Source organism: Malus domestica, chromosome 10 (genome assembly GCF_042453785.1).
Source record: "Malus domestica chromosome 10, GDT2T_hap1".
Classification (NCBI taxonomy): Eukaryota; Viridiplantae; Streptophyta; class Magnoliopsida; order Rosales; family Rosaceae; genus Malus; species Malus domestica.
The window spans coordinates 20,128,015-20,139,523 of NC_091670.1; the positions used below are offsets into that span (position 1 = coordinate 20,128,015).

The window sequence follows — 11,509 nt, forward strand, 5'->3', positions numbered from 1 at the left end:
GATTACCATTGATGATGTTTTCACTTATATGGTAGCTACCGACTTAAATGAAAAGCGATGATATCGAACTGCGTTCCGTTGACTAAGTGACTACATAAAACTGATTGGACAACCGAAATTACGATCCAGGTCAAATTCCTTACCAAAGTGTGTTTGGACATGTCGTTCCTACACCAAGGTAACCCTATTATGTTACAAGTGGGAAAGGAAGTGTTATGAGATGAATGAAATAGTGCGATATGATGCACACCTTACGACGCAAGGTTTCTCTCAAATGTCCTGTGATTGATAGCAGCATTATGAAATGTGGTTAGTGTTTTCTTCATGGGGATATAGATATGGAGATTGACATGTAATTCCCCAAGAATTACATGGATTGGTTCAAATAGTTCCAAACCACAAAACACTTTCTTAACTCGTTTTGAGGCGTTCAGTTATGGATTGAAAAATCCGACGGATGTGGTATACTCGTTTATGTGATTATTTGATCAGTTAGGGATGAATTATGCCATTGCGTGTTAAACTATGAAGTCTTATTCCAAATTGCTAGAGTTAGAGTTTATGTCGTTAACACAAATCTCACTAAGACTCAAGAAAAGCTTGAGAAAGCTGCCTTGCACCTGAAGATGGAATTTGAGATGAATGATCTTGGGAAAACTCGTTTATGCCTTGACTTGAAGTTGAAGCGTTGTTCTAATGATGTTTTGGTCTACCGGTTGAACTACACCCCGAAGGTGTCACATTTTGAGTATACCTTTGATCGTCCATATGTTATATGCAAATGAGACCCTTGAAGAGGTTATGGAATCAGAAATTCCATATCTAAAGTTCAACTTTGCGCTTCGTTGTACTTAGCTTATTATATTTAGACAGGACATCTCCTTTGCTGTTGATCTTGGTAAAGATACAGCACCACGCCTACACTCAACCATAAATTGGTATTAAAGACGTACCCTAAAGGTACTATGAAGGCAAATCTCAATGCAGCTCGAGCGGATCCAACCCCCCTGATCCTCGAAATGATGCTTGCCTTGTTTGTTATGCTGACGCAGGTTACTTATCAAACTCACACAAGGCAAAATCCCCAAATGGTTATGCCTTTACCTTTAGGGATATCGCAATATCTTGAAGGTCCACGATATGACCTTAGTTGCGAAACCTTCAAATCGTTCCAAGACTCACCTCACTTCACTACGCCACAAGTGAGATATGGTTAGGAGTTCTTTTTTAACATATTCGAAGTACTTGTTGTTTTCATCCATTATTGAGTCCCAACGATGATCCATGAAGACTATGCCATATGTATCCACCCGACCAAGACATGATACATCAACGAAGTCAATGCCAAGACATATTGCGTCTACATCACATCAGCAAAGCATCGGGAGATTGAAGTCATGCAAGCCAATCCCAGACAACCTCGTTGACCTCTACACGATGTCACTGCCGAAGTTAACCTTCCAAAAGCTTGTCCAAGGAATTGATATGCCTAACTATTCATATGCAATGCTTGTAGTTCTCATTTGGAAGTTATGTCAAACTCAGGGGAAGTATCCAAAAGTATACTCACTTGATCTTAATGTACTATTTTTCCCTACGATGAGGAGCATTTTCCCCACTAAATTTTTGCTACCTGACTAGGTTTTAACGAGGCACCCATTATGGGCTGAACATACCTTTGTGAGCTCTTCTACTTGTGTCCAAAAGACGTATAGTTTTGACTTAATGCAACTTCTCACTTTTCTCCTTAGACTATGGGTTTTTCTCCCACCTGGGGTTTTACCATAACCAGGTTTTGTGAGTTTTACTTTTTTATGCATTCTTCCGTTGATTTGAGACTCGTATTCGCTCATTGTGTCGACGACTTCATCAACTTTACTTACTTCATCATTGAAGACCTGATGCACCATTTACTTAAGTATTTACACACTCAAATGGGAGTGTTGCAATCCTATTAGATTAGGAATGTGATTGTGTAAATCCTAGTAGATATGAGAATGTATCTTATATTCCTATTATGAGTAGATTACCATAAAGGCAGAATGTAATCCTAAAGGGTAAGGAATTAACCATCCTTACTACTATAAATAAAGGCAGAATGGGGTATAACACACACCCACAATTACACATATATCTCTTCTCTCTACTATTGCCGCACCTTCCTCTCTATCTTTTTGGCCTCCATAATCGTTTAGTAAATTATGCCTATAACAAAAACAAAGTTTAGAAAAAGTTGATTTTGTGATTTAAAATAAAAATACAAAGTTAATAAAAAGGTAAGAAATCAAATTTAAGGAAACCAAACTGTAAATTTGAAAAACAATGATAAAAAGACACTTGGGTTCCGTCGTTGCCTTAACAATTCTATGTAGGTTTACCAATTACTTATGAATTACACATGCAACTTTGAAGGTCAGTTTTCCTAATGCATATTCTCCTTGTGATATTCAAGCAAGAACATATATTTAACATGTAATCTGTCAGTGGTATTCAGATCACATATGAACATGCAAGACTTATTAAGCTTTATGAAAACCCTTTGAAAAACCCTGCAACCCTTAAGACATGATATTCATCCTAAGTGAAATTATAGTTACTAATCACAAGAAAGCCCTACTCAATCCTCCAGTGATATTCCGACTGAATTGCATCCAATTACTTGTCTAAACATCATAATAGTCGCAAATCATTTACACAAATAGATAGTTTAAACACAGTAATTAATAATTCAAAATATGCATGCATAATATCATAAGCAATTAAATAAAGACTACATATTCATGCTAAGGCTGGTGGTTTTGCCCTAACAAAAGAAAGTTAGTTACACATAATCACAAAAAGGAAATATTAATTGTTAAGAAAAAGATAGAAAACATCTTGAAAGAAGAATATAAATTGCCAAAGCCTAGCCAAGTTCACCAAATTGATCCATAAAGAACCCTAATGGCCGAATAAGCCTTATTTATACTACTACAAATTAAAATCATTCATAGAAAAAAGTCTTCTAAAAACTAGGAAACAAAATAAATTAAGAAAACTAAGAAGCAATCTCCTAGTCAAACATGGAGAAATTGCCCAGTTAAAAAACAGCCACGTTCAGGGCCCTAGACACATCCAAAACAGGCCCAATAGATCTCTTTTTAAAGCTTGAGATGTTATGAACATATTTGCAGAGGGGCCTATTGCCGTAAGACGCCACATTGGATGCTAAAAAGCCCAAATAAACTCAAAACATCATTTAGACATCTTTGCGCACTGGTTCTTTAATTCATCACCATAAATTAACTGCTTTGTAGAAAAATATGAGTCATTGACATGAAGAAGTTGAAAGACTCGTGAACATCCTATAACTGGAATCACTCCAAAAGCCGTCCATTACTGTTTTTATCAAGAATAAGTGTCCTACAATAGAAATATAAATCAAAGTATCAAAATCTCACCAGAATAATTACCAAATATACTAAGAATAGGGTTAAAATATATAATATAAAATCAACTCATCATTTATTAATTAGTTAATCCACTCAGATTATAACACGTGTATCTACTACTGACAGGGACGAAGCTAGAAATTTGGAGCATCTTCAAACAACAAGGTACAATAAAAAAAAAACTCAATAATTTACTGCACAAAACACTTATATATTAATTCATAAAGTTTTTCATGCAACATCTTACAATATTCCTCGATGCGTTTTCATGTTCTGAAAGCGGTGCATGACAACATCATTACCAATACCATCAAATATCTCTCTCTATAAAAATAATCATGTTATCATTCATCCATCAATCTTCCATTCGATTTCTCAATTGATTCTTCAGAAATTTCATGGCCGAAAATGTCTTTCAACGGTGGCAGTAATAACTAGAAGAGTTAGTGTTAATGTCACAAACATGTAAACTAGCAGATACACCTTGTCTTTTTTCCACTAAACCATTTTTTTATAGTTTAATTAGAACCAACGTTGGAATTGAAATGCAATCCATGTTTTTCATGTGTAGTTTAATTAGGGTTTGAGAATTGGAATGCAAAAGTATACACACACATAAAATTGAATGGGGGAATCCCCAAAAAGCCCTATACAGCTTCGTCCTTGACTACCGAAAATTCACAAAATATCAACCATATCATCATCTCAAAAATTACCAATACTAACGTAACCGTATGACCATTGCACATAAATTTCTCCACCCAACAGTATATATTAACTATTAATATGGAATCCACTAAGTAAACTTTTCTCCATGAATATATAATAGCAGTCCTTGTCATCATGATTGATCTTGTCCATGTCATATGATCAAGACACAAATTAAATACGAAATTTGCTTAATTATTCGAGCATCGCGGATGCTACAAACAATCTCATGATCTTAGATCTATTATGTGTCAAATGATTCCAGTCCCCAAATTATTAGGATTACGGTACACTCATTATATATGTATATGTCCAGTACATATAACTAAGTTTTGTTTAATCAAGTAGCAACAAAATTACAGAAAATTTATTATCTCCATCTCTAAATGTATTTGTTTATTTTATATATGTAACCATGAGATCTGAAATTAAGGACTCTTCTTTATAAATGAAGAGAAATAACACTTGATTGTATTACTAACTGACTCTAAATGTATAACTAAGAATCATTACTTTTAAAATAATGTTACATGTAGCACATTGACAACTAAAAATATTGTTATTACCTCAACTTGGTATCAATGTAAAATCTTAGTTTGTGATGACTCTGAGCAATGTAGTTCAAATAGTTCCATTCTTAGTTTTTGATAAACTCTTTAGGCTCGTTATGGTTCATCACTATCACCAATATAGTCTCAACCTAGCTACATATTATTAAAGCTCTGTTTAGTATTGGTTTTTTTTTTTTTTTTCACCACAAGTTACTTCACTTTAAAATTAAGTAGTAAAAATGTGTTTGGTAAAATTGAAATATCATGTTTATTTTAAAAAGGAATGACCTCTTGACAATAGCTTTTAAAACATCTTTTGTAAAAAACTAAGTTGAGCCTTTGATAAATATTTTCAATTCCTGTAATACTTTCATTAGTTTTTTAAAATGACACTATTGATATTTCTACACACATTTTATCTCATATAGAACAAAGTGACAACCCCCATGTACCACTACAAATACTAACATTACACCATCACCGCCATTACCACCGTCATTGTTGCCACCACCACCAACATCACCAAAACAATTGTCATCACCACCGGTACCATCGCCACCACCACCACCACAACCATAACCGCTACAATAACCACCGCCACCACTATTGTTGCCGCTGCCACCACAATCACAACTGCCACCACCGCTCTTACCATTGCCCTTACCACCGTTGTTACTTCTGCACGCAAACCAACACAAACCACTACTGAAACTACCACCATACCCATACCATTGCCACCACACCATCACCACCACTGTCACCATTGTCACCACCACTACCACTACAAACACTGCCCTTGTCACCACTATTATCAGCATCATCCCACTACCATGTCCATTTTTGTCATCATATATAATTATACCACTTTTTACATTAAAATTGACCAAACGCTTTACACTGCTTTTCATACTCACATGCTTTATTACAGTTGATTATTCTCAAAGTACATGAGAAATTTAAAAAAAAAAATCCAAAATGGCCCTAAGTGTGAAGTTTTATCATAGAATGTCTCGGGAATTTAGAAATAACCTCTCACACATAAATTATATAGTATTTTGTATATTTCTAATGTAGGATTTTATCTTCCAACCGTTTTAATCCTGATATAGTTATTACTTATTATCATGTAAGAATTTGGATGATAATTCATATGGGAGAACTGTAAAGAACTCGGAAACAGAAAAAAGAAAGAACCGAAAATTGAAGAACTACTCCACAACTATCTGTATATATTACACCGGCTAGTACACAAAAAAATTCCTAAAACAAATTAGTAAAGTATAGAACAATAAACTAAACTAATCAAGAAAGATGATACATAATTACATATGAGTTGAAAAATCAATTTATGGGCTGTGCTTCTGCGTATAGATGTAATCAATATGAGCCGCAAGAGTTCTTCTCGTTAGGCACTCATCTTCCCCAACTCCTTCACAACTTTCCTCCACCATGGATTTTTCTACCTCAACATCCTCCAACTATATATAAAAAAAAAAAATTCACAAAAAACAAAAATTAGCAAAAACCCACAAAAAAATGTACCACAAGTTAGATAGTTTATAATATGATTTTGGAAGAAGTATTATAATTAGTGATAATTAGTTACCTCATGTTGAACTTTCACCGCACTGACATCAGAAGAAGAAGAAGGCAACGGCCGTGCCGCCATGCCGGATAATGAGGGGAAGAGAAGGAGAACAACCACACAGAGGCTGGTGAGCATGGACGACATGTTTGATTAAAACGATTACCTGGGAGCTAGCTAGCAGTATTGTATTGTGAGGTGAAACTGTGGAGGACAATATATAGAAGTTGAAGAACATCAGAAGGGCAAATGTGGAATTTTGAAGATTAGTCGAATGACTCGTTTCTGCCCACTACTAGTCGTTGACCATTTCTAGAAGATTATATAGCCGCAACCGTATTTAAGTAATGTTAGGAAATAGTTTCTGCCCACTACTAGTCGTTGACCATTTCTAGAAGATTATATAGCCGCAACTGTATCTAAGTAATGTTAGGAAATAGCTTCAGCGACGTACGGCATTTCGAATGGGGATGTCATGAAATCTTTTTCTTTTTCTTTTTTTTTTTTTTTTTTGCTTGACAACGGGGCATAAGTCTGAAAAGAAGGGAAGATTACATTTTATTTTATTTTTTTGGTTGACAATGGGGCATAAGTCCGAAGGGAAAGGAAGATTACATAAGAATATCACGAGGCCACGAGACTAGCTATACATACAACTAGCAACTGATGATAAGAAGAAAGAGCTTGCTAAAAAAAAACCGAACCCAACCGATGTCATGACATTTTTTAGTTGAGCAGATTTCTTCTTTTGATTTTCTTTAAAAAATAAATAACAGTAGATGGACAATTTTTTTTATACTACAGATAGTGTGAAGAAGGAGGACATGATAGAACCAAGCACAATTGCATTCTAGAATTCATATAACCGACCCCACTTAGTGGGAAACTGCTTTGTTGTTGTTGTTGTTGTTGTTGTTGTACAGATAGTGTGAAGGAGATCAAATCTACGGTTTTGGATACAAGAATATATGCTCTCAACCATTTAAGCTATAAATTATTTGCAAGTGATTAAGACTTAGCATTTAGCAATAAGGTATTCATTCAAACAACCAAAAAACTAGAGAGCAAAGACATCTTTACGTATCACGTTTATTTGCCACATTGTAAATTTATGTGTTCTAAACATATGTCATTTACTCATACAAGTTTGATATACCGAGTCGCACGTTTGATTGTCGATGATTATTTAGTCTGATATAAATCTTCAATTTATTGAAAATAATTTTGAGTTTAAATGTCATATCCCGGGCCCGTTCCACCACCGTAGCACGATATTGTCCGCTTTGAGCTTACCATTCCCTTACGGTTTTGTTTTTGGGAACTCACGAGCAACTTCCCAGTGGGTCATCTATCCTGGAAGTGCTCTGGCCTCCTTCTCGCTTAACTTCGGAGTTCTGACAGAACCCGAAGCCAGTGAGCTCCCAAAAAGCCTCGTGCTAGGTAGGGATGAAAATATACATTTAAGGATCACTTCCCTGGGCGATGTGGGATGTTACAATCCATCCCCCTTTAGGGGTCCGACGTCCTCATCGGCACACTTCCGGCCAGGGATTAGCTCTGATACCATTTGTCACATCCCAGCCCGGGTCCACCACATCCCAGGCCCGTTCCACCACCTTAGCACGATATTGTCCGCTTTGGGCTTACCATTCCCTCACGGTTTTGTTTTTGAGAACTCACGAGCAACTTCCCAATGGGTCACTCATCATGGGAGTGCTCTGGCCTCCTTCTCGCTTAACTTCGGAGTTCCTACGGAACCCGAAGCCAGTGAGCTTCCAAAAAGCCTCGTGCTAGGTAGGGATGAGAATATACATTTAAGGATCACTCCCCTAAACGATGTGGAATGTTACATTAAATCTCATGAACGATAATTATTTATAAAAACTGGAGTGCAGTCTCATATCGAGTCTGATCACTGACGGCAATGTGATCAATCAAATTTTAAACGACTAGTTATTTATTCATAGTGTTTCTTTCGTCCCCAATTCTAGAGTCCAAACTATGCAAATGCTTAATATTATTTTTAGTCAAAATAACTAATACTTTTGAGCATATTAGTTTACTTCATTGGTAAATTTGAAATTTTATATTCTGCTAGTAGAGTCCAAAATTCGGATTTGGATTCCATCCGGATCTTCACATCTTATCCGTTCTTCGTACATTGTGCGGCAAGAAATCACTTCAAAAAAAAATATTTAAAATTAAATACAAGCAGTACCTAACGAAAGTTGGTCGCACGATGTACATAAACGAATAAAATGTGAGGATCCTAAACCCTAAACTTAGGATTCTCACAAAGATGATCCGGAGAGGATCCTCATCCAAATAAACAGTTGCACGTGAAGTTGTAAACATACAAATAAATTGTACTCCATGGGTGTACGTTGTGACAAATTTAACATATGCTTACGTTTGCAAAACTGTTGACTTGTATAATATTTCCCGTTAATTTTGGGATTCCTATAATATTGGGTTTCCTAGTTTAGGTTGTAGATTGATTGTAATTATTCTTTCCTTATTGTATTAGGATTGTATATGATTATATATACCTCAGAATGAGAAGAATACAATTAACACATTCAAAGCATTCTCTTCTTGGCACCAGAGCCAGGTCGTAAAAAAGAAAGAAAGTTTCAAATCCTAACAGGGTTTGTTACTGTGTTGTGCCCAGCACCACTGTGGTGCCTCCGACGAACAGTGAGCAACGTGAAGTTGTTGTGCCCCAATCTTCTGCCCCGAATTTCGGTGAGCAACATGTGTTGTTGCTACCCCAAGTACCTTTGCAGCAACACATGTTTCCTATTCTTCATGAAAGATGTCTACCGAGAACAACCAAATCGTTTCTGCTACCGCTCCGGTTATGATTCAGCGGGATAATTCAAGGTTCAACATTGGGATGGTTTTGGATGAGAAGAATTATGATTTATAGGCTCCTCTTATTCAAATTCATATTGTTGGAAGGAAGAAGATGAGATATCTTCGTGGGTCCATTAAGGCCCATGCAAAGGATGATCCCAAATATGATGATTTGTTCTTTAAAGATCAGAGAATTAAGAGTTGGCTCTTGTCGGCAATGAAGCCAAAGATCATGAAACGTTACATTCGATTGTCAACTTCTAAAGATATCTGGGATGCTCTTAAGACTAATTATTTTGATGAGAATGACGAAGCTAGGATTTATTCATTAAATCAGAAAGCTTCATGTCTCAAGCAGAATGGGCGGTCTTTGGCTAGTTACTCTGGAGAATTGATAGAGATTTTTCAGGAATTAGACCACTTTAACAAAGTGGCCATGGCATGTGAAAAAGATGTTCTAATCTTCCAGAAGACAACTAAGCGAAAAAAGTTGTATTTGTTTTTTGGTGGGCTTGATGATGGGTTTGATCAGGTTCGTAGAGAAATACTGCTCAAAGACCCACCGCTTGGACTTCAGGCTGCTTATGTGTATGTCTATCATGAAGCAAATCGCAAGGAAGATGTGAAGATGGAGGGCCAAAGATCAGAATTGGCTGCAATGGCAGCAAAGGCCCGTGACCCCTCCAACCGCACCGACCGAGGTAGATCTGAGAATAAAAGTGGGCAGCCAAGAACCGGCCAACCGGGTAATGATTGTCCTCAGGGTAAATGTCCCCATTATGGTATAACAGGACATTCCAAAAGTCGGTGCTTTGAGCTGATTAGGTATCCCGAGAATTAGGATAAGATACGTGACCCTCACTTCAACAAACCTCGAGCTTCCGTTGCAGAAACCAAGGATGATTCAGGAATGTAGCAAGCAAAGCATCAACTCTGATTGCCGCGGCAGGTACTGATGGTAAGGCACTTAATGTCTCCACTTCTGTTATGAATAATACATGGATAATTGATTATGGAGCTACTAAACATATAACTTGTGATTCTAGACAAGTTTCCTCACTAAAAAACTCTACCCACATTGAGGTTAATGTGGTTAATGGTGATGATGCCCCAGTTCTTAGGGAAGGCACGGTTTCCCTTTCCGATACCACGAAACTTGATACTATTCGTATGGTTCCTTCCTTGAATTAGTATTTATTATTGGTTGCACAAATAACCCTTGCCTTACATTGTTTGGAGGTGTTTTGGCCTTATTTTTGTGTATTTAAAGACATCCGAACGTGGAAGATGATTGGTTATGGTATTAGACGAAGGAAGTTGTACTACCTCGAGTTGAATTCTAATAGCTCGAGATTGTTCACTCAAGCCATGTCAGTGAATAGGACTCCAACCATGAATAATAAAGGGTCCAATGTGTGGATGTGACATTGTCGTCTTGGCCATGCTTTGTTTGGTTATTTTCATAAGTTATTTCCTAGTTTGTTTGTGAAAAATGATGTTTCTCAGTTTAAGTGTGATGTGTGTGAAATGGCTAAAAGGCACCAAACTTCTTTTCCTCCAAGTTTAAATAAGAGTTCCATTCATTTTATGATTGTGCACTCGGATGTTTGGTGTCACAGCCCGTTCCAGGATTCTATATCGGGGACGTGAAATGACAAAAGTACCCTTGACGGGTATTAAGGTATGTGTGTGTGGCATATTATTGGACTAAATTCATTCCTAAAATTTAGGAAAAATATTTAAGTTAGATTAAATTGGGTTGTATGTTTTGTGTGGTTAAGGAGTTAGGAAAAAAGAAATGGATGGTGATGGGTTATGATGGACCACACACACAGTCAATCTTTCTCTCTCCCTCCCCCGTGCCTCTCTCTCTCCTCCCTCACGGCTTTCTCTCTCTCTCCCTCTCGAATTGTACGGACAAGGGCCATACCCTCGAATCACCACGGATCGACGCCGATAAGGTGAGATTCTTCATCCTTTTAACCTCCTGAATTGAATGGTGTTATTTTTAGGACGTGAAACCTTGGAAATCACGTGAAACCCGAACCCCCATTTTATGTCACTATTCATGCAATCGTAATATGTCGATTTTCAGGGGATTCTAAGCTTGTAGTGAGCTTAGTAAGGTCCCAAGGAAGCTCAGAGCGCTTCGTTTGAAGGTTTTGGACGTCGGGATCACTGGGTTCGAATTTGGCCGGTTTTCTTGGAATTTCTCCGATGATATTTAGTAGTTTTTAGAGCCTTAAAGTAGTATAACGTGAAACTACATGCTTGGGGCTTCATTTTGATATAAAATACGAAGAAAACGGTTGAGAAACGACGGAGAACAAGGAGATTGAAAAATCTCCAGTTTTCCGGCCACTGGAAAACTCAGTCCG

At 37.0% G+C, this 11,509-nt stretch overlaps 2 protein-coding genes and 1 long non-coding RNA gene across 3 annotated transcripts; 1 reads left to right on the top strand and 2 right to left on the bottom strand.

The window, feature by feature from the left end:
* Positions 1 to 3,356: 3,356 nt before the first annotated feature.
* Positions 3,357 to 5,454, bottom strand: LOC114827397 (putative glycine-rich cell wall structural protein 1). The gene is made up of 2 exons (XM_029109183.1): positions 5,159 to 5,454; positions 3,357 to 3,402 (listed from the first exon to the last, which is right to left on the bottom strand). Exons 1-2 carry the CDS (start codon positions 5,452 to 5,454, stop codon positions 3,357 to 3,359), a joined length of 342 nt encoding a protein of 113 aa, XP_028965016.1.
* A 436-nt stretch (positions 5,455 to 5,890) lies between these two features.
* Positions 5,891 to 6,578, bottom strand: LOC114827283 (uncharacterized). The gene is made up of 2 exons (XR_011572436.1): positions 6,297 to 6,578; positions 5,891 to 6,168 (listed from the first exon to the last, which is right to left on the bottom strand). It is a non-coding gene; the product is annotated as an uncharacterized lncRNA (long non-coding RNA).
* Positions 6,579 to 9,243: 2,665 nt separating this feature from the next.
* Positions 9,244 to 9,972, top strand: LOC139188597 (uncharacterized). Its single transcript, XM_070806210.1, has one exon. It carries the CDS (start codon positions 9,244 to 9,246, stop codon positions 9,970 to 9,972), a length of 729 nt encoding a protein of 242 aa, XP_070662311.1.
* Positions 9,973 to 11,509: the final 1,537 nt, after the last annotated feature.

Excerpts from the sequence above, each read along its gene's own strand:
- LOC114827397 (XM_029109183.1), bottom strand. The coding sequence starts at position 5,454 with ATGGTGACAGTGGTGGTGATGGTGTGGTGGCAATGGTATGGGTATGGT. Across the intron at positions 3,403-5,158 it reads AATGGCGGTGATGGTGTAAT|GACACTTATTCTTGATAAAA; the intron begins GTTAGTATTTGT and ends TTTCTATTGTAG.
- LOC139188597 (XM_070806210.1), top strand. The coding sequence starts at position 9,244 with ATGAGATATCTTCGTGGGTCCATTAAGGCCCATGCAAAGGATGATCCC.